The sequence below is a fragment of the Leopardus geoffroyi genome, chromosome C1 (genome assembly GCF_018350155.1).
Source record: "Leopardus geoffroyi isolate Oge1 chromosome C1, O.geoffroyi_Oge1_pat1.0, whole genome shotgun sequence".
In the NCBI taxonomy this organism is placed as follows: domain Eukaryota; kingdom Metazoa; phylum Chordata; class Mammalia; order Carnivora; family Felidae; genus Leopardus; species Leopardus geoffroyi.
Window position 1 is genome coordinate 56,421,582 of NC_059328.1, and position 27,010 is coordinate 56,448,591.

At 42.6% G+C, this 27,010-nt stretch overlaps 1 protein-coding gene across 4 annotated transcripts in view; it reads right to left on the minus strand.

Moving 5' to 3' along the window:
* Nucleotides 1–27,010, minus strand: part of WLS (Wnt ligand secretion mediator) — a 101,670-nt gene that overhangs the window by 25,979 nt on the left and 48,681 nt on the right. For all 4 annotated transcript variants that reach the window (XR_006712360.1, XR_006712361.1, XM_045477800.1 and 1 more), the window contains exons 3-5: nt 6,707–6,831; nt 1,837–1,998; nt 365–501 (exon numbers count right to left, since the gene is read on the minus strand). Coding sequence is in view for 2 of the 4 variants with exons in the window: in XM_045477800.1 (XP_045333756.1) it covers nt 365–501; nt 1,837–1,998; nt 6,707–6,831 (424 nt within the window). In the remaining 2 variants the exon portion in view is untranslated. The remainder of the gene's footprint in view (nt 1–364; nt 502–1,836; nt 1,999–6,706; nt 6,832–27,010) is intronic.

Consider the following 27,010-nt stretch of genomic DNA (forward strand, 5'->3'; position numbering starts at 1 on the left):
AATGTGGGACAGAAAGGGGATATATCTATGAGCATATCATCTTTATGGAGGTGAGAGGGTTGGGCTTAGGAGCAAGGCAGTTTGTCCACAGTGACAGAGAGAAGTATCTGACTCAGACCACGGGAATGAAGAGCAAAGACAGAATAGAGAAACAGAAATGTGAGAGAGGTTTAATCCTCAGGATTTAATAATAAGTTGCATGTGAAAGCTGAAGGAGTAAAAAGAGTCCAGGATGATTGCTGGTCTAATCACCTGCCTAAGTACCACAATGACCACTTGAACTAAACCCCAGCAAAACCAGGACCATGGCAGGCAGATCTAGAATGCCAGTGTTCTTTAAGAGTGCTCTGAAATCAGTTCTTACTTTTCTAGAAGCACTGGGGGTCGGGACATCATAGTGATCCTCCTCCAATACCACACCATAATGATGAAGATGCTGGGCGTAAGGAAGGTCTTCATTGCAAACCACACCTTGGTGAAGCCTCCATTTTGATGGATTCCCTAGACAAAGACCAATCATAATTTTGAAGGTGACTATATCTTAGTGTTATTTTCTACCAGAAAACGCATTTTGGGGAGAAGTGAAAAGAGATCTTTTCTGCTGAACTTTCAAGATCAAGAGCTTTAATATTCATAGCATGTACCCTCTTCACCCTTCCCCTGCCCCCTCCTCAGGCACTGTAAGAAATCTAAATAAAAGGCAAAAAAAAAAAAAAAAAAAAAAAATGGACCCACTGTATACAAAGGGAATCACTAAGAGCATGATTAAAGATTTTTCTGTGAGACTTTTTTATTGAAAAATTGGAGCTATTTTAAGATAGCTCCCAAAATGTTGGGACAGTAAAATGTGTTAAGGTAAATCTATACAGTGGAATGCTACACAGTATTGCAAAGTATATTTATATTATATTCACAATATACTATTAAACAAAAAAAAGCAAGGAACAAAGAAGTCAGCTGAGTATGATTTTTTTTTGTTTGGAAAAACTATATGCATGTATCTTTCTATCTGTATAGAAAAAGTCTGTAGGGATATATATCAAAACCTCAACAGTGATTATTTCTCTAGATATTACGGGCAATTTTTATGTTATTTTTTGTGTTTGCTTTTGCTTCCTAATTTTCTACAATAAATGTGCATTTCTTATGTGACTTTTTTAGATAAAAAAGACTCTTGGTCCATGTTCTATTTTTTTTTTTTTTTTTGCCTGTTAAACAAATAAAATGGAAAGAACGTAAAAAACACCATTGCTACCTTTAACATTTGTGCTTGAAATAAACTTAAAAAAGAAAAAAAAAAAAAAGAAAAAAGAAAAGAAAGAGGAGGGGGGTGCCTGGGTGGCTCAGCTGGTTAAGCATCTGACTTTTGGTTTAGGCTCAGGTCATGATCTCACAGTTTGTGAGTTTGAGCCCCACATAGGGTGCTGTGCTGACAGCGCGGAGCCTGTTTGGGATTCTCTTTCTCCCTCTCTGCCCCTCCACTGCTCTCCCTCTCAAAATAAATAAATAAACTTAAAAAAAAAAAAAAAAGAAACATTTGTCCTTGCAAGGTGAGACATGTGAAGAAAAATTACTTTCATCTTGGTATTATTACACAATCATGACCATTATAATAAAATCTTAAATGGGTACAATAACTGCATTACTTTCCATTTCTGTAATCTCTCATGTCAATTTAAATCTCAGCCATCATTTCTATTTCTCAGGTGACGCAATGGGCACACGGAGATTCCAAGGGTGAGATGGAGTTACTTTCCAACACACATGCTCACAAACCACCGTTCTGAGCTGGTGTTCTAATGTCACATGCTGCCTGGACCCAGTAGATTCACTTACCACCAACTGAATATCCTTTATTTCCCCAATTCCAACATTGATTTTCTTCTTCTCATTCACAGGCAGCCGGATGTTCAGAAGGTAGTACTTATGAGCTACAGACCCGATTTCCATAAAAGGAAGGACATCACATTCATAGTAACGACCCTCATACTCTGGGGTCTGGAAGAAGAGCAGAGAGTTTGAGACAGAATCACTATTTCCAACAGACTATGTCTAAATTGCCTTACCTTCGCCTCATATCACCAATGCTGAAAAGCTAATGCTTAAAGGTATACCTCAGAGCTACAGATAATAGGGCACACTGGAGGCATGGTATCCAATGGCTGCTCCCTCCACCCCCCTCCCAAAAAGACCCAGCCACATTTGAAGTGGAACCAGAAAATTTTAGATAAAAAACAGAAATCTCCTCTCTTAACAAACACTTTCTCAGTTCTTCAGTCCGCATTAAGCTTCACATCAGAATAACCTGGGCTACCAGGCCTATAAGGGCTTTTTATTTGCAGCACATCATGGGAGACCACTACTATTCCATGACTGTTGGCTGTATGGAACAGTCGACTTCTGAAATGTTCATCACACTCTTGGATGCCAAGAGTAATTATTTTCACGGCTTTTGCCTGAAGCCACAAGAAGGTGAAAATATCTTCCTTTTATTGATTTGATAGAAAAAGAAGCAAGTCAAGGAACACTTAGAATTTGGGGAAGATAGAAGGGATAAAAGGTAATAATGGGATTAGGTTGTCAGAGGTGCCAACTTGGAATTTTCTGCCTCTGAAGCTTCCTAACTGCCCAAGAGGTTAGATGGCAGAAGGGAGCAGAAATTTTAATTAAGCCAAATTTAGCCCAATTTCTAGAAAAGCCTCTTGGACTTCCTGCCAATGATTGAAGAGCTATGGCTCAGAAAGCATGGTTGTGAGACATTAAAGAGTAGGGGTATAGGTTGCTTTTGAAAACTAAATTCTGCTCTACCTCACCAGGACTCCTGGCTATGTGGCCCTGCTAAGGGGTCAGGGTAGAGGAGTAAATATGGGCATGTAGAGGTATCAGCTTTAGTAGCTAGGGACTTTTCCCTGATAAAAGAGATGAGTGTCTGCCATCGATGTAGGGTTTATATGCCAGCTTCAGTATTTTCCTGCTGTACACCTCTTAACCAAGTGATAGGGAAGACCTAATTCGTTGTTCCTAAGCCTATATTCTCAGGACCAACATAATTTTTTTGTACATCTTTAGAGTAAAAAGTCCAATGGAGAAACCAGAAGGAAGATAACAAGTAATCCACAATCCGACGGGTGTATGAAGAGTCTCTCACCCTTTGGTGATCTTGGAGAATTCTTTATTGGACAGAGCTTAGAGTGCAATAAACAGAATTTTGTATAGAGACAGAGACAAAAGTAGAGGTACAGCAGGCTAATATCTGGCTTTTATGCTTCCACTCTTCCCTTCCTCACTCATAGCAGACATTACAAATCAATCATAATAGTTTTTCATCCACTAAGGTTTGAAGGACTCTTTCAGAACTATCAGTTGACTAGACTTGGCTTATGAGATTTAAAATAATTCTTCTGTCGAAAGCTTTTTGCTTCTTTTCCAAACTTCAGTTGCAGACTGGATGATTCTTCTTATGTAGATTCCTTCTCTCTACTCCTTTCCTTTACACTTATAAATCAGGGCAAGTATTGGGGCTCTGCAGGAACTACCCTGCTCAAATTTGGCCTCAGATTAATCCACACTGAAGAAGTTAATTATCCTCTATGTTAACAGCAAGAAAGAATTTTCTTATGTGCTTTCCTTCAGGGTCTTGTTTTATTTCTAGAAATTGAGGTTTTGAGAGGGAAGGGAACAAAACTTACTTAGTCTATTGCCACTGACTTGATTGTATTTCTCGCCCAAGGTCCCAAAGTAGTAGCAGTACTGGGTTGGGGGACATAGGTCTTCCAAATCCAGCCTCTAACTCTGATGGGGAAGAGGACCCTCAAGTACAGCAGGGAGAAAACAGTGATGTTGCCCCAGACATGTACTGAGGCATGTGTCTGTGGTAGGGAAGGCACTGAACGTCACGTCAGGAGACTTCTATTCTAGCCCTGATCTGGCCCCCTGCTGGATTCCTTGAGAAGGTCATCTGCCTCATTCAGCCTCACTTTCCTCCTAAGTAAAACAAGATCTCCAGGGTTCCTTCCAATTCCCCATTCACGGTTCTCTCAGTGTCCTCCACTTCCTCGTCCTTATAGAGAGGGTAACACTACCACTTCATGAGACAAATTTACCTTCAACAAATTAGGCACATCAGATTCTGGGATCTTGGCCTGGCCTACCTGTCTCCGAGACAAATTCACTGTCTCCTGTTGGGAACTTATCCTTATGCACCAAGGTTCTGCCTCTGCCAGTATTTAGGGCATTTAGGAAGAAAGGCACTCCCCCCCTTCCTTTCCCCATCCCCCTTAGTCCTCCCCCAACTCCAGCATGAGACTGGCTAATTAGGACAAATTACAGCAGGTGGCAACTTGACTTTTTTTTTTTTTCCCAACTCACAATCCACCAGGGACTAAAAAGCTTTAAAGCAATTTCTCATTTAATCTTCAGACTCAAGACTAAATTTCACTGCAATCAAAAAGCAGAGATTTGATGATTCATTTCCTTCACACTTTTCAAGGTTTAATATCTTTCTTGAAAGGGATCAACACATCCTAAAGATAATTAAGCAGCCATCATTAAGAAGCAGTTCCAGGCTTCTTAATGACCTCCTCCTCACTCTGCTTCTCAGCGCCCTCCAAGTGTGTAAGTGAGGCAAGAAATGACTTTTCCCTTTTCTGAGGATGAAATTCCATACCCCAAAGCTTCATATACTTGAGCTTAGATATCCAACCAGTCTCACCTCTGAAAGATGCAATCAACTTGCAGTGACAGAAAGGTTTTAATTAATTTTTCCCACTGCATATAAAGATTTGAAAATGTCAGATATTCCTCTCTCCTGCTACCTCAGGTTTCTCTCTACCATTCATTTTCACCTACAGATTACCCCCAAGTACCTACCCCAAACAATTCCAGATGATTTTTTTAGGGGATGGTACTACATTTGGCAGACAGCAGAGGGTCTAGGGCAGTGACATTTAAACTTCATGAAACTGCAGGAGTTGAAATCCTGTTAAAACACAGATTCCTTGGTCCTATACCCTGAGATGTGGACTTACTAGGTTTTGGGTGTGAACCAGGCCTGGGAATCTGCATTTCCTACAAGCTCCGAGGTCACACTGGTGTTGCTGGTCCTCAGACCACACTTTCTGTAGTTCTGGTTAGGGAACCTGGGGAAGGGAGAGTTCATAAATACCAGGTTCCCCTATATATAGGGTGTGTGGGTTGCCCACAACAGTCCTGGTGGCCCACCTGGTGAAACCTCCTCTTTCATTCCCAAACATATCCCAGAGAGGATATGAAATAATAAGGTCACCCTTCTTGTGTCCACCATCTCATTTAATCCTTATAAAGAAACCCAAAGCAGCTATTATTATCCCACTTTGCAGATGAAAAAATTAAGCTTGGACAGATTAAGTACGTTTGCCTAAGGCCATGCAGTCAGTAAGTGATACAGCCTGGAACTGAAGCCAAGTGTGTTTTGTTCCAAATCCACACTTTTAACTAAATGGTAATACTATGAACCTGCCCTTCCCCATCTTACTCCTCTTCAGTGTAGGGTGGACAGCTGGGGCATGATACCCAGCAGCTTCAACCTACCATTCCTACCATTCATTCCACAGGACATCCCATCTTTGCAGCGATAGCCAAAAGTGAGGCTAGGAAAGGCCAATGCTAGGAGAGAAGAAGTACTAAACTGATCGATGAAGCAGGTATTACAAAGCTGCCCAAGTCCTTTAAAAGCAACTGATCCGAAGATGCCAGATGACGTAATCAAGAATGTGTTTCAGTGCTGTTGGGTCTCTCATGCACTTCACGCAGAAAAAATGAGACAATTTCTGTACCTGGAGGGACATCAGAGGTCACCTAGCTGATGGTGCTCCATGTCAATACCCTTAAGGAATGTAACCATGAGTGACAATAACCATGGCTCCATTTCATCTTCACAGAAACTTTAGTCAGTACGGGCAGGGGAGTCAGAACCTGGGAAGGTGTGTGTGAGGACAGCACTTGGCAATGAAAAGGGCCCCTGGCTAACTGTGACCTGGTCCTTATACCATCAAATCCTACTATCCTTTGAGGGTCACTGAGTCAATCTTTGCATTTTCATTTATGAGGAATCATAAAATTAAAGGCCTTTGCCCAAAACAAAATGTCTCCTTATTTTCAGTGCAGGAGAGTAACCTCCCTCCTGTGGACGGTTGAAAGAGTCCTCCTGGATGAACCAGAGAAGGGAGAGCCTTAAAAATGGTTTAGAAGACCCAGGTCTCAAATGAAATTAGATTTCCTCCCTCAGGGCCTCTTTTTGTATGTGGTATTCACTGGGATTTTTAGTCTTTGTACCTGCACATTAACTCTGGCAACAAAGGAATGCCTAAGAATCAGAGAAGCAGACACAAGCATTGATCCAATATGAACAGATTCTCACACCTCAAAATAACTTAGCAACATTCTTCAGACACTCTCAGTGCTTAAGAACCAAGGGTTTATTTGTATGGAGCGATTTCAGAGAAACAACCACATCACTTCAAACAGACATTCTTTCTTCTGTTCCTTCTTCCTGAACAGGGACATACAATCACCACATTGCCCTTTTCTCTACTAAGACAAAGGATGACGACTAACCTTTGTGGGTCATTCATACTAAGGAACATACCTGTGAGCTGTAAAGTAAATCTTCCCACATACCTGGAACCCAAATAAAAACCCTATCAACTTAGACACCAAGGCATCCTACCTTGGGGGATGTGAAGGTACATTTGAGTTTCCGGGGCACTCTCTCGTGGGCCATTTCAGTCCATTCAGCAAACATATCATCACGGTAAGCCAGGGAAACATCCATGGAAACTTCTGCATTTTCTCCTGCAAGAGAAAGGATGCACAACTCAGAAATGGCATCTGGGAAGGTATTTTGGAAACAGTTCAAAAATTCTCATAGGCTCTGCCATGGAAACGAAGACAAAACAATATATATTCATTTCTCTCAAACTCCAGATCCAAGTCTCCAAATCTGAAACTTAAAAGTCATAGGGTGAATGTTGAAGTTGGATGCTCGGTCCCTTCCTTAACCTCTCTGCCAAAGAGTCAAACAGCTTTCATGTAAACTCCTCCAGAGACAGGGGTCTAACTCTCTCCGAAGCAGCTCAAGTGGTCAGATTGTGACTCGTGATCAGCACTTATCTTCCTGAGACTTGCAACACAGGTCCTAGGCCTGCCCAGAGGAGTTACATGGAACGTGAGGTCCTTCTTCCACAGAAGTGCCTTAGGTACCTGAAACCCATACTTCATCTGCCTGTGTTTTCTCTCCTATCTGATAAAAATAACCACCGTTCAGAGACATGATTTGAGTACGCTCTGTGCTGCCTTTGTAACACACTCTAGTCTCAAGGCGTCTTTCTTAAAATTACTCCCAAAGAAGTTCTCAAAAATGGGATCTTTTATTTCTCAAAAACTCAAAACCCCTTCTGCAAATGGAGGGGAGAGTTAACGTAAAAGATGAAGGGTTTTTCCAAAATTAAAGACTTATATATGCACAGATAAGAATATAATAATAAGCACATCATTGTGCAAATGAATATTCACATGTACTTCCATATCAGTAAGAACCATAAATGGGTTTAACTCACCACAGAACTCACTAAGGAGACGAGATGAATAAAAATTGCATCTATCCGTTATGTCTGTCTTAAACTGTGCCGAGCAAGTTCAAGAACAGGAGAGTCTTAATTGGGGAAAAAACCCCACACAGATCACATTTCCAAAATGATTGGAGAACCAGCTTTCACTGGTGTTATGAGATGGGGTTCAATTCTAGGCTCTAGAAACAGATGATAACTGCTGTTTGGAAAATTAGGGCTTTCCATCCACTGGCCCAGTGTGACCTGAAGCCAATCTGACAATGTGAACCCCAAGTTCTCTGAAATCCAGAAAGAGAAAGAAAGAATGCAAGAAAGGAGGGATCTGAGGCCATCTGGATGTAGATGAAACCCTCAATGAACACCAGTGCCCTGCTACTTTCTTAGTACAATTTAAATCCTCAAACATGGTGAATTGGCCATTCCTATTTTCCTCCTCTCCCTCCTGAAATGCCACAGAACAAACAGTAAAGGAATTCAAAGGATATTAAATCACAAGGGGAAAAAGTGGTAATGATACGAGCAGATCAGGGATTGCAGCAACTTTTTAAAAAATGAAAGATACATGAAATAGGGCTTCCTGACAGCCAGAGAGAGGGGCACAGCCTAAACTGCAACAGAAGGGCTACTGTGGGAAAGTGAGCCATCATGTCCAGTAGACCCCCAAGGAACTCAAAATTTGAAAACACCAGTGTTGCAGAAGACAGGTGAGGCATGGTGCCGACAACAGGGTAACTGGCTCAAAGTTTGTACACAAAATCATTGGATCTCCAGGGCTTCTATATCTGCCTGTCTCTGCACAGTTTGAGGAGAAACTCTGGACTTGGAGACACCCGGCAGTGCAGAGACTCAGGGCTGAAAACAGGGAAGTACAAGTCTCTACATAAGAAACTGCGATACCCAGCTTGACAGAAAAAATGCTTACAGAATTTGTATGTCCTCTTGGTTGGGGCTCAAGCTGGCCACAGCTGCTCCTTGCTTGACAGCCTCAGTGGTCAACAGAATGAACTGGCCAGAGCTCTCATATTAGACACCAAGCTTTTTCACCCTTTTCATTTCTTTTTTTTTTTTTCCTAAAGTTTATTTATTTACTTTGAAAAAGAGCACGAGCAAGTGGAGGAGGGGCAGAGAGGGAGGGAGACAGAATCCTAAGCAGGCTCCACACTGACAATGCAGAGCCTGATGCGGGGCTTGAACCCACGAACTGTGAGATCATGACCTGAGCTGAAATCAAGAGTCGGCGCTTAGCCAGCTGGGCCACCCAGGCGCCCCTACATCCTTTTCATTTCTAAAACTGGCATTAGCAATTGGGACTTTCAGCTATGTTGTGTTGAAAGAACACTTCCAGAACCAGAACCACAGGACTCAAGAGTATAAATGTGAAAAGCTGTAAAAGAAGATATCAGTCCACATACTGGGCTTCTTGGGGCCCCAGGGTTCAGAGTAGCACTGGCCTTAGATATTGGCAGGAAGGGCTCTTAGTTCGGGATCCAAATTTTAAAGGGCCCTACTGTCTGGCCCTCTTTCTAACTATTCCCTTTCTCACAGGAAGAGAAACCCTCAAGTGAAAGGGACATGCCCACCGAGGGCCTAAACCCCTTACCCCTACTTTTAGAATATGCTTGGGGCTCCTGGGTGGCTCAGTCGGTTAAACAGCCGACTTCAGCTCAGGTCATGATCTTGTGCTCCATGGGTTCGAGCCCCGCATTGGGCTTTGTGCTGATGGCTCAGAGCCTGGAGCCTGCTTCAGATTCTATGTCTCTCCCTCTCTCTGCCCCTCTCATGCTCATGCTCTGTCTCTGTCTCTCAATAATAAATTTAAAAAGTTAAAAAAAATTAGAATATGCTCCAAGAACTCAGGACCCCAGAATACCCTACCCTGATAGCTCTGAGCCTATCTCCATGGCCTTGGTGGGGGGGTCTTCCCCAGATCTGGCCTCCTAAGGGGAACTATACAACCACTTGTGCACCCCCTGGGCTCAGGAGTGGTCAAAGGCTACTCTTTGTAGGATACAGTCAGAGATGGAGCAAGGAGGTTGGGGTGTCCATACACATAACACTCAAAGCTCCTTTTCTGTAGGGGATGGAGCCAGGGGTGGAAAGAAGAGGCATTTAGGGGCCCACAACTCCTTGGTCAGTCCCATTTTGGCACAGAATTCCAAGTGGAAGAATCCGAAATTCAAACCTGGCTTTCCAGTGCATTATGAAGGCAAATGTTATAATCAGATAGTAGAACTTAACTTGGCTTAACAATTTGTTGGCCTGATTGATCACTTTTAGGTATTTAGACATATGACAGCTATGCTTTCTTAGGCACTCTTGCCTTGGGCCCAAATGTTAGGGGTGAGCTTCATCAGAACAGGTGCCTCAGGGAGAGGGAAGGCCAGACAGACTCACCTCCTGGCCTTCTCCCAGCTTTAAGAGTTATTCCCATCTGTTGGGAATCCCTAGAGGAAAAACTGTTTTAAAGTACGCTGTTAAAAGCAAACAAATTTTAAACACTGCTTTCATGTCTGATTACTCTGTATTTAAGCCCATATGACTTCCGTGCTTTCATTTAAATGGTATCATTTAATGTTCCCAACAAACTCTATGAAGTGGGGCACAGATATTTCCTTTTGATTAGTGAATTAGCTGAGGTCCTCAGGTATTAAGTAATTTGCCTGAAATCATACTGTTGTTGGTAATGGGAGGGAGACAACCATTTTCAAATTGCCTTAAAACACAATTATCTTTTTTTTTACATTGCTTAGAGAAGACTGACTACTTGGTATTAAAAGTAGCCCATCAAACTAGTCACAAAAGATGAATAAGTAAGTCTTCAGCAAAAACACAGGCTCTAAGCAGACACCCTCTCCTTGACGCCTGGCATCCATCCTGTGCGTAAGAGGTTAGAAATTTCCCAAGAATACATGGCTAGTAAATGACAGAGTTGGGACTTAAACCTGGGTCTGGGTCACCCCGAAACCCCACTACCCTCAACTACCTTTGTTGGTAGAAAACAGCAGACTTCAAAAGAAACCTAACAGGGGGCACATGGCTGGCTCAGTTGGCAGACGGTGTAACTCTTGATCTCAGGGTCCAGAGTTCAAGCCCCAAGTTGAGCGTAGAGCTTACTTTAAAAACAAACAAAATGAAACTTGACACCTGAATCAAGCACACTGCGGTAACACGGGCTACTCAACTCTAACCAAACAGCCTTTGCAGCTTTCTACGGGAGAGAAATATGTAGTGCTTTGGAGGCCATGAACATGGCTTGCAGCGTGTCTGGAATTCTCTCATCTGAGCTACACAGCGCCATTTCAGAAACCTGACTGGGGAAGTGTGACATGCCTTAAGAACGTGATGTGACGTGACATGATGGAGCTGGAAGCCTGGGGCCAGCTAAGTTCATGTTGTAGTCTGCCCCTAACCACATGGGAGATCAGGGACAGGGTGGGTCTGGATGTGGCACTAAGCCCGTCTTTTGGAGGCGGCCGCTTGTAGCTCCAGACCACAGCCATCATGAAGCAGTACAGGTCGGTCTCACCAGACCTTCTGCTTTTTTCAAGACAAAGCAGAAATGCAAATTGTTAAACATCTCTCCATTTTTAAATGTCTGCAATTAATTCACTAAAAACAAAAACTAAGCTACAACAAAATGAAACTCTCTGTGCAGTTCAGCTAATGAAATATCAGGTGATCTGGGTGATACTGTGGAGGTGACACTTTTCATACTGCCTTCACACCACCATTCTTTTCTTTCTGTTCCACCATCAAGTGAAGTTCTTTCTAAAACTTTCTATTACTGTTCACAAACTGTATCACATGTTTCACCTCATCCTCACAATCACTTACTTCCTGTGCTATCTGAGACAGGTGTCATCATTCCTGAGCTAGAGAAGTCAAGACTCCAAAAGCCCCACTTCTAGATACATCAGAATCAAGCTTCTAGAGTTTCATGAACTGCAGTCCTATACCTTTTGGCTGTCTTTCATAGTGTACTTAAAAAACAGAAACCACAGGGAGAATGGCAGGTTCAAGTGACCCTCTGACCTTCCCTTACTGGACTTTGTGATATCACCCCCTGGCACATATGCTCAGGCTTCTAACCCGGCTGGAACAGGACTTGTCTCTTAGGATTTTGTGACCATTAAGTTAGTCACCACGTGGGAAAAAAAATACTTAGAACACTGCAGAAAGCATGAAGGATTAGCTACTGTTTTTATCATTTTATTAGGGAACTGAAAATCTAATACCTACCTTTAATTCAACATCATTACCAGGTCTCAGGAACATCAAACTTCCCACTATGAAACCCTATCCAAACCTGGAACACAGAACTCAGAAACAGGAAAGCACTGGCCAGAGAAACCCAGCAAAGCTGTGAAGTCAGCCCCCTGAATCATTTTCTCTTCTGCCTCCAATGGACTCAGAAATAAAGTTCAGCTTTAATGACTATGTTGCATGTAATAAAACACCGGTTTCATGACTCCCGGGATACTGCGTGGGCAATACTGCCCCCCTTCCCCCAACACCCCCAGAGATAATGAAAGTGAAGAATCCAATTTGAACTCCCTGGGAGAATGGCAGGAAGGCCAAGGCTACCCCTGGCACCTGGAGAACGATCCCTATAAAACAAGGACACTGGTTATACCTGTTCCATGGGGAAAAGTGGTAAGGTATCAATATAGGACATTTGTAGATTTGAAACCCATGGTTTTCCACACCTATACCAAACCAGCAGCTTTGCTATTCTGTGGGCTGTCCAAGCTTCACATTTCTCAAATGGCTTTGGAGACACATTTTAGTTGGGTGGAAAATTCATTTGGAATACTGGGAAAGGAGGTGTGGAAAGGCACTGTGGTTCTTCACATTTACTATTTTCATCCTGTTACGGGGGTGGTGCTCTGACATGAGGAAATCTGCACTCCATGGTTCTGTAGGTGCAGACTCAGACTGCAGAGTATTACTGCAGGTGGAAAGATCTATGCCTTTCCATATTGGGAAGCACTGACCAATCATATCCTTAGGAATCATGTTACCTTCTCAGTTAAACTGCCCTGCCCTGTCCTGCATAAGAAAAGCATTTGCCAATCAGTTTTCCAAGACAAGAAGAAAGCCAGAGAGGAGAGCAAGTCCTTTGCATAAAGCAAGAAATGGTTGGGGAGACAAACAGAAGAATCTGAGCACCGCAGAATATCTAGGGCAGCTGTTTAACATTAAGAATGGATCCCGGTGGGGTGAAGCAATAAGAGATGAAGATTCATTGAGGAAGTGATCAGGATGCTTCTCATTTAGACTTTTTGAAATGGGCATTTTCCAGTCAAGATAGTAGAGCCTGTGGGCCAAAGAGATCTGTTTTGGAATTCCATCTTTACGTCTTTCTGGATGAGTGACCTTGAATGAGTCTCAGTTTGCACATGCAAAATAGAAATCATGGGACCTACTTCCCTAGGCTGTTGACAGGACCATTTGGTACACAAGTACTTAAAAATACTAGTTCCCCTTCCACCCTGGTTTAGGATGGTTGGGTTGACCAGTTACCGGGAAATAAAGGGGAGAAAGGGGAGGGCAAGTTACATTAAGAGGAAATAAAGAATTATGTTATGGTTGTCAGAAGCTTTTAGGTTCCCTGAGAAACCTTGGTTTTCCTGGGCCTTTGCCCTGGGAAGAAATTAAAGAAATTTCAAAATGCTCACATGCACTCCCACATTCCATAGGAGAGCCGCCAGTCACCAGGGCTTGTTTGGGTAACCTCAGAAGGAGGCCGCACAGACCAGCCTCCTCCCAGCCTCCAGCAGACATATAATCTGGGGTTATTTATGCCAGCGTTCCTTCCCCAATCAAAAACTCTCTGACCTGGCTTGTATTTTCTTGACGCTTTCAATTAAGGAAATAACAAAACCAACCCTGTCCTACATCCATGGTTAAGCCAGGCAAAAATGGACTCAGCTAATTATAAATTTGGCCCTGGCTGTTTTCTTAAGATGCCCTACAGGCCTGGGTGTGCACAGTTATAAAAATGAATGAGTACAATTATTTCGCAAACCAGCCTAACAGTTTAGTTCACATTACCTCTGTCGTTTTTCTCCATCACGTCAAGCATTTGCATTCTGGAGAAATATTTTCCGCGTGTAAGAAGACATTTTGCTAAGCATTGTCAAAATGATCCCTTGCTGTAATGTGAAGCACCGTCTCCTAGTTGAACTAAGCAGTCTGAAATATGCAATGGGGGAAACGTTCCTCCCATTGGGCCTTTTGCAAAGTGACAACTCAGAAAACATTCACTTATCCCTACTGTACTTCTTAAAGGCTATACATTTGGAAAAGGAGCTGGGGATATAACTGTTTCATAAATGAATCAGTCTGAAGTACCACGGGATATAGTAAAACTACATCCATTGGTGTTCGCCAGGTGTAGAGGGGCTCTCTTCTCACTCACTTCACTTGCCCTGAGAGGTGTGTCACCAGCCCCTCTCAAGTTCAGATTTCCCTCCGGAGTTTCAAACCTGCAGGCTCACTTCCCACTGGAGGTCTCTACTTCCACGGTTCAGAAAGCCAAACAACCAAAGCTGGTACACAATCTGCTCATCAAGTCTTGCAGATTTATTCCCCTCTCTCTCCTCACAGTCACTCCTCTTGCTCAAGGCCACCATGCTCTCGGGCCTAAATAACTCAACCACATGCCCCATTCCTGTCTGTTCTTCACACTACAGCCAGGGAGATGACTTCTGAAATACTTTCAATGCCTTTACATGGTCCTCCTTAAAATGTTTAAAAGTTGAAACTCCTTGGGGCACCCTGGTGGCTCAGTCAGTTAAGTGTCTGACTTCAGTTCAGGTCATGATTTCATGGTTTGTGAGTTCGAGCCCCACATCAGGCTCTCGGCTGACAGTGCACAGCCTGCTTTGGATCCCCTGTCTCCCTTTCTCCGTCCCTCCCCTGCTTGTGAGTCCTCTCTCTCTCAAATAAATAAACATTTAAAACTAAAAATAAAATAAATAAAATAAGATCTGGAACTCCCTGAGTGGCATAAAAGGCTAATTTCTGGCCCCTGGTTGGTATTCTAGGTTCATATTTTAGGAGTTCTTCCCTACTCCTGTCACCCAGATGGCAGGTCACCTTGAGTATAGCCCACCACTCCGCCTCCAGCCTTGGAATATGGGTGACAGCCTGGAATTGTAGCCCACCTAGACCACTTGGTGCCTGTGCAATGATGGGCAAGTCACCCGACTCTTCTATCTACAGATGAGGACAGTGGTAATGCCCATCTCTTATAGTTGGGACGATTAAATGAGATAATGCGCATGAATTGCTGAGCACGGCCCTGGCATACAGCGAACACTCAGTAAATGCTAGCTGCTATTCAAGGTTAACTACACTGGCTGTACTCAAGGTCCCTGCCAGCACCCCACATTTTAAAAAGGTGTCGCCTCTGAGCGGATGAATTAGAAAAAGGTTCCTTTTATTCTGAGCTGAGGATAGCACTCTGCATCCCCACTCATGCCAGACTCCTGTTCGTCTTCTAAAATTTGATAGACTTAATCCTGCCTTCCCTCACTCACTAAAACTTGATGAAGTGGCCCTCGCACCCTGTGCATCCATCACTGTAACACTTACCCTCCTACAGTCCGACTACCTGACCATTTCTCTCCCTACCCACCTCCCACGAAGACGGAGAAGTTCCCGAAAGCCAGGGACTGCCTCAGTCTCTTTCGCCACTCTTATCGCCCAGGTCTTTACAGAATAGACATTCATTAAGTATCTGCCAAATTAACACCACCCTTCTTTCTCCAAATACTTCTATGACCCAAAATTTCTTCTGTTACTCCACCATTTCTATACCCCACATGTGTGGTGTATAGTTTGCTCTGTTTGGGTGGCATTCATTCTTTCCCCAGGGCCTGCTGCCCTTTTCCTACTCCCACACATATGCATACATGTACCCATACACACACACACACCCGTCAGAAAGATTCCTCAAAGTTGGCCCAATGGTCCTACTGAAGAACAATGTACCTGTTCCCCAGGGTGAAAGGAGAGCTTTTAAGGGAAGTCATCCTGAGGGAGGTAGTGTCTCCTTTCCCCATGTCTGTCTAAATTATAATATGGAGCTGCATAAATATTCTGCCTGAGAGGGCTAGGGGGGGCAAAGGAGGAAACAAGATGTAACCTCAGGGGCTAGAAACCAAAGAATTTCTCTGAGTTTAACGATTAGCAAAGCAATAAAAGGGTTGGCCTTTGAGGTCTATATCCCAAGTGTGTAGGGATAAGGGAATAGGTGGGATTACTTGCAAGAGATTCCAGAGAAGAAAACCTGTACAGCACTCACTGAGGTACGGCACTCACTGACCAAAGACATGTCATGTCTTTGGTAATCTACTCAAGCCTCCTTTGCCAAGTTGGAAAGGAAGTTCATGAAGAACTGAGAACCCATAATACCCGGTGCTGCCAAGAGGGAATCAATATACCTCTGAAACCCCTAGGTAGACCATTCCATCCAATTCATTTTTTCCTTCCACCAAATATTTTTAAGCACCTGCTAGTTTCCATGCACAATAGTGGGGGATAAAAAAAAAAAAAAAAAAAAAAAAAAGGACATAAAACGTGAAGTTTGCTCTTAATTGTTTACAGTAGCGTAGGGAAGCCAGGCATAAACACAAATAAGTATAATCACATGTGGTTAGTACTACATTAGAATATAAAGTATACCGTCAGTACAAAGATGTCAAGAGTGCTGGCTAGGGGGTCAAAGAATATAGCACAGAATACATAATCTTCCGGATCACCTCATCCATAAGAGGTGATGTTTAACTGTAACTTACAGGATGAGTAAGAGTTCATTAGGTAATGAAGACAAAGATTTACAGGCAGAGGGAACTGCATGAATAAAAAGCCATGGAAGCATAAACAATATCATGGAGTCAGAGAAATTGAGAAATCAACTAATTCAATATGGCAGAGAATGGGAGTGGAGAGAATGGGCAAGGCGGGCGAGCAGGAAGGGTCTGATGACAAAGGGAAGAAGCTTGCTCTGAATGCTGTAGCATTTTGTTTAGAGAGATGTTTACGCAAAGAGGCCCCGCAGCTGTGTGAGAGGGTGGGGACATTAGCATAGAGAGATCTAGAGAAAACTCAGGCCCACTGCACTGACACAGTTCTCAGCATACTTAAGATTACCTAACCTCGTAGAAACTATCACCAGAAGAACCATCCCTGTTTTCCAAGTAATCTGAATTCAACAATGAACCGATCTTTGCCTAAGAATGCTTGAGAAATCAGAACCATTCAAGCTGCCAAGTGTTAAAACACTGGAAAGCAAACATGGCAATAGCTCTTTCCCATTTGACCATAATCAACATAAATGCGGAGAGAAAACAAACTTGACAGCCAAGGGAGCAAAACACACAGTGGGCTTCTTTGCTTTCTCCCCAGGACACTGTCAACGTACACAGCATTTAGAATAGCTGATTTGATGGTTACAGAAATCTACCTGCCTCTTCCTCTCGCCCCCACCCCTTCTCTCCGAAAGCAATTAGAGAAGAGAGCTTCATTCACACTGAATCTAAAAATAGATGGCAGAGTTCACAGACTGACAGCTGCATTCTCATACAGTAACCAGGAAAGGAAAGGGATGGCTAATTTAACTTAACAACTTCCAAAACAAACAGGGCAGAAGTAGTCCAGGATAAAGAGAAAACACAAAGGTCAGCTCTTCAAAGAGCTGGAAGAGGAATGGGGTCACTTGGTGGCAGTTTATTAGTCCTCCCCAAATCCTGATGAAATCAGCTAAGTATTTTGCCCAGATCAGACAAGAGCTCTGGCAGACAAAGCTGCTACAGGAATCCAAGCAAGATCAGGCAGAAGGGCCAAGACTTGCCCTCTTAACTTCTCCATGCATCACCTGGACACCCACAAGCTGAGTAAGTCACTACATTTTCTGGATAAGATAAATGAACACATTCCCCACTCCTACCACCACATCTAAATCATACTGCCTAGCCTGGGGCAGAGAAAAAAAAAGTTATCCAAGAAATTAACAAGGATCGTTAAGAGGGAAAAACCAGGTGTCTAAAAGGAGTGACCCTTTCTTTTCCTCTTCTGGGTCCTAAAATGTTTTAGTTTCTCTCCTCATTCTGGCCTCCCCAGGGAGGGGATTATGGTTGCGCTTCAAAGAAACAAGGGAATGCCTGTGGGCGGGAAGCAGATTCTCTGCAGCACTGGCTCTCAGGGGGCCTCCCAGCCAGCTAAATGTCGGAGCACTGTACCCCAGCATTCCCCTGCCGCACTGCCTCCATTGCCCTGGTGACTAAGCTGTTTCAACAGCTGTGTTATTGCTGGATTCAGGCCAGTGTTCTTCACACAGAGGATTTGTGTGGGGAATTCAGGATTTGGGGCTCTATTTGCAGATGAGGGCCTACCCTTGATCAATCAGCGAGGGCCTTCCCCAGACTCAGGCTCCAAACAGCAATGAGACGATATTGGGCTGCCTGCCACCCAGCCTTCCAGAAGATGGACAGACTCCTTACAGCACAAAGCGGGGGGGGGGGGGGGGGGGGGAAGAAGGTGATGTGTCCGTGACAGGGAGAGAGAAAGAGAAAGAAGGAAGCAAAATCAAAACCACCCTTGGTTGAGCCCCAGAAGACCTCCACTGCCCCTCCCTCAATATAAGACACCTGCAGGAACATGCTCCTTTTTATTCTCTTTCCCTCCTGCCATCTCTCTCAGTCTCTCCTTTGAAATAACTTCTCTTGCCCTTCAGGTGTTGTTGGCACCCCCTCTGCCTCTACAACACAAAGTCTGGGCAGCCTGTGGCCTCCCTGCCTCTCATCACATCACTTATACTCATTTATGTTCCTATCACCTCTGAGGCAAGCCGGGCCTACTGACTTGTTCCCTCACTACCCCAACCTCTAGGTTCTTTGCTCAGCAGGCAGGCACCCCTTTACTAACTGCTGAACAAACCACCAAAGTCCTTTGCACAGAGGGGTGACCCTTATTTCCTGTGTGTGTGTGGGGGGCGACAATTTTCATTTCTAGTCCATTCCAGGATGCACCTAAGAGCCCTATATTAACCTGCTCTCTCTCCTAAGTTCTCATCAAGAGGAACTAGGCTATATTTTCTGATATTGAAGAGACCATGGAAATGGGAGTTTTTGCATAAAGAAGGTATTGTATTCTTTTTTAATTTTTTAATGTTTATTTATTTTTGAGAGAGAGAGAGAGGGACAGAGACAGAGACACAGCATGAGAGGCAGAGGGGCAGAGAGAGAAGGAGACACAGAATCCGAAGCAAGCTCCAGGCTCTGAGCTGTCAGCACAGAGCCCAACATGGGGCCCGAACTCACAGAGTGCAAGATCATGACCTCAGCTGAAGTCAGAGGCTTAACTGACTGAGCCACACACAGGTGCCCCAAGAAGGTATCGTATTTTCAAAAGAAATAAAACAACGATTTTTAAAAGCTCCAACTTTTGAGTGCCTACTCCATGCAGACATATTCAGATGTGTAAACATTTTCAGACACATACATGCCAGCCTGACACAGATGATTATTATCTGCTGTCTCAACACGAGGAAAATGAGGCCTGTGATCATACTGCTAGAGCGGGAGAGAGGCAAACTATGAACTCAAGTGTGCCTGACTCCACAGCTCAAGTTGTTGCCATTATGTCACAGATCAGTTGAGTTAGGAGCCCTGTTTCTTGGTCTAGGTAAAGCCACTTAATAGCTGTACCATTTGAGTATTTTATGCATCGTATTCTTTCATTAATTACTGAAGTTGGATCAAAATAAGGTCCATCTAGTTCTAACATTTCACGAATGTAGAAATCTAACACACCACCAGCTGCTGAGCTGCATTCTGCACTTGCGGCATTGTGGCAAAAACAAAGAACAATAAAACAATCCCTGCCCTCAGGCCACTTGTAAAGGCGTTAGAGTGACAAGGGATAAAAACTCCAGTCTGACGAATGTAAGAGTTAAACAGTAGCAAATACAAAAATCCCAGAGTACACGGCAGTACTTGAGAAACAACCATCATAACTATAAAAGGACAATAGTACATTTCAACAGTGTTTGTCTCCCCTCACCCCAAAATATCTTTTTGCTGCCAGCAGGACTAGCCAGCTAGCAGAAGGGATTCCGTCTGTTTCACGGGAAAGCTTTGTTTCTGACAAGTTTCGTAAAGGAAAAAGTAGGCTAGAACAAGCTTTTTATTTCCAACCCACCTTTTCTTCGTTCCCATGAATGAGGAGGGGATACAAATGAAGGCAGGCAGCCAGGGAGAAAAATAATATGGCTGGTGGTTCCTGACCTCTTGGATTCCTGCCGTCAGAGAAGCCCGAGAGGCAACATTTAATTGTGGAAAAACCAGCCTTGCTCTTCTCTTATCTTTTTCCTCTGTGACTTAAACCCACAATTACTGGCAACCCCTAGATTCCGAGTCACTCAGCTGGTGGTGGCAGCGATGGCTGTGTCTGTAGCTGAAAAGCAAAAGGGGAGTCAGATTTTACCTGCCTCCGAAGGCAGCCAGCCTCAAGCGAGCAGCCCTAACCCAGCTTTCCGACTTCTCCCATTAAAAAGTTCACAGATGCCCTCCCGTCGGGAATACCACCGTGTGAGAAGTCCAAATGGAAAAAAAAAAAAAAAAAAAAAAAAAGAAATGCGATTTCCAGCTGCTGCATAATACAAAGAACAAGCTACGAATCTCAAATCCTGAATTCCACATTTTATTTCAGCACTGGATACGTGATTTTAAATTCCTTTTCTTAAGGATCAAACTCCAAATTTCTTTGCCTGGCCATCAATGCAACTCACTAACTGCCCCCTCAGTCTTTTAGGAGCTTATCTTTTCTCTCCAATATGAATTCTTCTCCAGGCTAACAAATGGGCTCTCTGTCCTTCACATACATGTTCTTTCACAGCATTTCATGGTGGGAAAATAGGGATCTTGGCCCTGACTTCCTCACCTATTAACGAGGTGACCCTGGAGAAGTCACTGCCATAGTTTCAGTCTGCAGAGCTTTGAGAGGTTGTGTCCCATACACTTCTACTCTCATCTTAAATTATTATCCTATTCCAAAACATTTTAATTTATATGTTAACACACGTTTACAGTCAAATGTAATTATACCATGCCTCGTGGGCATATTCTCCTAAGGATGCTGAAAATTTCCCACATCTTCTATTTTAGGGTGTTCTCCGATTGCTTAAGTACTGAGTAACATGTAATTTGAAACTCATGGGGTCCACCAATATCATGAAGTTGGAGCTCTTACCTAAAGATTCATGGATAACCTCTGGGGGTTCAGTTGAAACATGAATACAAGATGTCTCAATGGGACTTATGCACATTTTTCTCTGAAGGTCAAGGTCCTTGATCCAAAGTTAAGAACCACTGTCCTGAAGTAATGGAAGGCCTATTGCCAGCAACCACCCAGGTCCTTGTATTGCACACTGAGCCCTGCACACTCAGTCCTTTCTGGATTTCTACGTTCTCTCAGAACTCACACGCCTTTCTGCTTGAGTCCAAGAATAATAAGAACTCTACTGAGCATTGACCATGTACCAAGCACTTACTATGTAAAAGCTGCATAAGTATTATGCTAGTTTCAACCTTAAAACAATCTTATAAGGGTGGCACTACAATTACACACCTCTATTTTATAGATGAAGAAAATGAAGTACAAGGAAGTTCATTACCTTATCAAAGGTGTCACAAAACTTATAAGTGTCAGGTCAAGAATTTAGCCCAAACACTCTGATTTCCTAGAACAAAATTCAGCTACTCTTGGACTGTTTCTCTGCCATCATATATTAGTCACAAATTTCAACATCTCCTTGAAGATTCCACCCTTCAGGACTTGGTTAAAAAATTACCTTCTCAGTTAATCATTTCCCCTTCTTTGTTTATGGAATACTCTAGGCACTTAGCACTGAACACATTGGTGTAATTTTTAATTTCTTTCTCTCTGCACTAGACTGAGCTCCTAATTAGTTATTTTGAGTACATCTTGAGTATTTACACAGCCTGGGGCTATGCTAAGTATGGAGACAAAAAGATGAACAAGATACAGTCCCTGCCTTCAAAATTCAGTCTTGCAGGATAGAGAGAAGTAACAAAGAAGGGCCATGAGGTTTTTTGAAACTGTAGTATAAAGGATAAGGACTTATCTTTGTATCTTAAATCCTAAGTCCAAAAAATGCCAGCACGTAGTAGAAGCCCAATAAATGACCACTCAATGAATGAAGGAAGTTGGGAAGAGGGACTCAGAAGCCGGACTGTTGAATTAAAAGATCGACCTTCCTTTTATGAAAACTCTTTGAGGTTATTTATACACTGACTCACCTAAAAACTGCTTCCTGTGTTGGTGTCTATGATACATTTTTTAATGTCAGACTAAAAATACACTTCCAGTACACCAACCCTGTCTGCCTACCCAAGGACTAGAAATGAACACAAGGTAAACACATAACAAAATAAAATACTAGAAAACTCACTCATGTCAACACTAAGCTCACCCACTAGCAGAGGGGCATCTTCAAAAATGGTTCATACTTGAGGGTCTGTGAAGTCACCTATTTATAATGCTGAAGGGATACTCATAAGATTTTTATAAAGCAAAAGAATCTTAAGTGAGTCATGGACTAGCAGCAAAAGAGAGCTGGAGTGATAGGACCTCAGGAGTCATCTGGTATAATTTCCTGTTCAGAACAGGGAGATGCTCCATAGCACTACAGACAGACTGGGGTGGGGTCAAGGCACTGGACTCCAGAGATCATTTTTGCTTATAACCCCTCTATTTCTCAGCTGTAAGACTCTGAATATGTCAATTTCCTCACTCTGCCAGACGGACCTGTTGATATGATCAGATGAAATAAAAGTAAAGTTGTCTTGATCAGAGAGGATTCGGTTGCAGGTAGCAGGATTTCACCCGCACTAGGTAGAAAGAAATCAGCTGGAAGGAGCCTGGGTGGCTCAGTCAGTTAAGCATCCGACTTTGGCTCAGGTCACGATCTCACAGTTTGTGGGTTCGAGCACCTCATCGGGCTCAGTGCTGACAGCTCAGAGTGTGGAGCCTGCTTTGGATTCTGTGTTTCCCTCTCTCTCTGCCCCTCCCCAGCTCTCTCTCTCTCAAAAATAAATAAACATTAAAAAATAAAAAAAAATAAAAAAAGAAATCAGCTGGATGGAGACAAGGGTATCTCAAGAAATTTGAGGGCAGAAAGTACTACCAAACCTCAGGGACTAGAACCAGGAAGAAAGTGATCTTTTGTAGTCGATTGTAATTATACCCCATAGACCTTCACCTCCACTTGTCTCTTTGCACCTGGTTTTCCCACTCTGTGGCTTCTCCATACATGTGGTGAATGATGGTTGCCCAGGGAGCCCTCAGGGCTTCTCATTTAGATGCCAGTAAAGGTCGGCCTAGAAATACTGAATCCCAATGTTGCACAAGAATCTGATTGCTCTCCTTAGGTCGAGGGCCCATCTTAATCCAATCATCTGCGGCTGGGGGGCTGGTCGTGTGGCCAGCAGCCCACTTAGCTGGTGTGGTGGAAGCCCGCACTCTGAGGGACAGGAAATGTGCTAGTTCTGCAAGAAAATGGTATGAAGCCAAAGCGAATGGCTGGCCACAAAGACAACCATCAGCACCACCCAGTGCAAAGTATCACTGTGGTCACCATTATGATTCTCTCCACTCCAACAAGCTTTTGCTTGATTACTACCAGTGTTAAGCTGCTCCACACTTCAAGAGACAACTTCAACTGTGTGGCAGCAACTTTTTTTTTAAGATGCTGGATTTAAATATTTTGAATATTTAAAAATTTAAATTTAAATATTTAAATTAAAATAAATATAAAATTTCAATATTTTCAATCTTCCCCCAAACCTTACCTGTAAAGAAGATATAACCTTCTTTGTTAGGTTAGGTCTGAACTTCCCTTATGGCCATAATATGAATAACAGGTAAGGCAGGAAAGACAGATTCCTTGAACAATTATTTTAGGAAATAACCTCGACCAGAAAAATTTAAAAACCAGAACCTCTTCTTGCTCTAAAGAATTACTACTACCTCTCCAACTAACACTATTAGTACTAATTTACTAAAGCAAAAGAGGAACTGGAACCATATCTAGCCTCAATGTGGAGACAATAGGTAGATATTAAGGGAAATTTTTTTTTTTTTTTTCAAATGTAGAGTCCCTGGCACTTTTGCAAGTAGAATTCTGCTTTGTTGAACGGAGGATTTTCCTTCCCCCATCTAACCTATTTTTGTTTTGAAAAGCATAATCCAGAAAATCGTTTTTCTTTATATTTTCTTAAGTTAACCAAAATTGAAGTATGATTCTGGGGAAAACAACCTCACATTAGCTATGTGATGACTGACTGGCATTTAAATAGTGACAAGAATACCCAAAGTCAGAAGACGAGGTTAAAAAAAAAAAAGAAAAAAAAACCAAACACCTTATATATAGTGGGGGTGCCATCAAGGAATCTGTTGCTGCTAGCTGCTTTGCTATTCACATTCTTCATTGATGTCACCAGGATTTATTTTAGTAACCAGGATATACTTGTTATGGATGCAAAGAGAATCTCCTCGTTTATATTCTAAACTCAGAGCAGGAAATCAGACACGTGGGTGATCTGCAGCTGTGGTACTATAAACAGATTCTAGACTGCACTACATTCGCTGAACTACAGATTGGGAGATCTAAGAGAGAAAAATAGAAAATGCACCATCTTAGAAAGACCAGTGCAACTTCTGTCCAAGAATATTTGGGTGCTGTTTGGTAGAAGGCTCACTGACCTGTGTAAGTTGTGTACTTGTTGCTGTGTACCATCCACCTACCTACATGGTTGATGTACAACTAGGAGATCCTGCTTTGTATTCAGCCAGCTATGCTACAGTGGGCAAGTATCTCAGGGTGTAAGGTTTCTTCGTCCAGTAAATTAAAAGATTAGTCCTTTAACATTTCTGGGACAAGTACCCAACTTGAAAACTTGACAAAAGCCACAAACCCTCTTAGTCTAAAAATAGATACAATAAATATGACTGGAATTTTACACAGAATACCAGGGGGCTTCCCTGGCCCTTGAAGTCCACCCATAAGGCTTCTTGGTTGAAGATTACTAGACTAGCAGCATTTTATGTTCCTTGCAGTGCTCAAAGTCTGCAATCACACAGCTGAGGTTTAATAACAATTACTATAAATTATTCAAACCATAGATGAGTATGTTTTGTTATGACTAGAAACTAACCTGATACAATCTACTTTCCAATGTTAAATTGACCCGCAAGCCAATGGATAACCGGAAGGAAATAGGAGGGACTGGATATACCAAATTATAAACATTAATTTAAAAATCATGGGAAGGTTTTAGAGGAGCCCAATTCTGTTTCTAGGCTGTATTTCTTCTCTTGGATATACATAACACAAAACCTTTGAGCCAGATGATGGAGATCCAGAGAGTTTATAGTGATGCTATCCAAGTAATGAGCTTACCAATAATCACACCCGAATAAAACAAAGTCACAGGTTCCCATGTTCCTGCCAATATAAACTTGTTCACAATGGTTAATTCCAAAGTTGTGGCTGAAGAGAGTCCCTCAAAGGGAAAGATAATCCATAAATGAAAGCAAACAAACACGATGTTCCTAATCTCTACTGTTCTGGTTAATCAACAAAATATATTCTTCTCCCATGATTTTAGTTTCTTTCTATCCTAAGTCAGTAGGTAAGGCTGATTCATACTAGAAAACTCTAGGTTCTTGCCTTGGTTTTAAGGGGGCACAGAACTCCACATGAAGAAAGCCAACTGGTCACATAAGCTCATCTCAAATATTGACAACCTCCCTTTTACCCACCTCCTCAAGCCCCACCACATTTAAGTCTCCTGGATCTTTTTGATGTATTTTGAGCCTTTTCAGTTTATCTTTTTTGGGGAGGAGAAGGCAGAGGGAAAATCTGAAGTCATTTTTGTTCACAATGACTCTGAGTAAGGTAGGTAAAGAAATATAAAAGGTAACTGAAAAAATATTGATGACACCAGCCTGTAATAAAAATTATCCAATCAGAAATGTTTCTTAAAAACAGAGGCTGGGGGCGCCTGGGTGGCGCAGTCGGTTGAGCGTCCGACTTCAGCCAGGTCACGATCTCACACTCCGTGAGTTCGAGCCCCGCGTCGGGCTCTGGGCTGATGGCTCAGAGCATGGAGCCTGTTTCCGATTCTGTGTCTCCCTCTCTCTCTGCCCCTCCCCCGTTCATGCTCTGTCTCTCTCTGTCCCAAAAATAAATAAACGTTGAAAAAAAAATAAAAACAGAGGCTGTCACATGGTCATGACTCAAATACGGTCTCTTTTTGAAAGTAATGGGAGGGTAGAATTACATTTCTTCTCAGTAGTTGCTTCAACATATTTTGTTAAAAAAGACTATCTGATAAAGCACGGAACTCCAGCCGCATGAATACCATTTTACCAATGGCCTGGTTCCATCCATCATTAGCAGTTGTAGTTCTATGGCATATGGAATCCTCTCCCCCATTAAGCTCTCTTTGTGGAATCTTCCCAAAAGGCATCTGGAAACCTAGACTTAAGAACCAAGATTCTTGCTAATGGCTAAGAATGAGTTCACAGACTTTCTTCCTCCTATAAATTCACCCCTAATCATTCTGGATAACATGACTGTTTTTTACAGTCAACAGATTGTTCTTTTATTCTAATTGTCTTTGTGTGTGGTGTCTATCTAACATTCCATAACAGGTGTACAAATGGAAGTGCACAGTCACTTTGTAAAAAGTGAAGCAGAACTCTCAGCTATTGAACTTGAAAACTGGGTAATATTATCATTCTAATTATTTTTTTGACTAGAAATATGTTTTTATAGAAATGTTTTCAGTTTGAGAGAAGAAAAATCACTTGTCAGCTACAGAAATGATTCCAACATTTCACGCAGTCATTTACAGTAATGAAACAAGCAAATAAAACTTAACACTCGATCGCAGTGGCTCAAGGCAAGACAATGACTTCATTACCTAAGAACAGAATAGATGTGCTGGCTTTTCTTAACACACAGCATTTACCATTATTTCTTCAGTGTAAGGAATTTTCAAACCCCTTAAAATTCTAGATTTAGTACTCGACACAGATCAATCTATCTTAAGGCTCTCTGCCAATGAATCTCGGTGCTTCTACTTCAACAGCCTGTAGATTTGAAAGCGTGGTAGATGCATGTCAAAAAAAAAAAAAGTTTCTTTGATCTCTGCACCCAGGTTCCTCAAAAGAAGCCCCATGGAGAGTCTGAGGTTATGCTAAGTATGTGACTTGCAGTTGTAATCAGTAGAGTGAAATTCCTTTTAACAAGTGGGCACCATCTTAGCCAATCCAAACCTGTCTTTCACAAATGCATACATAAATCGAGT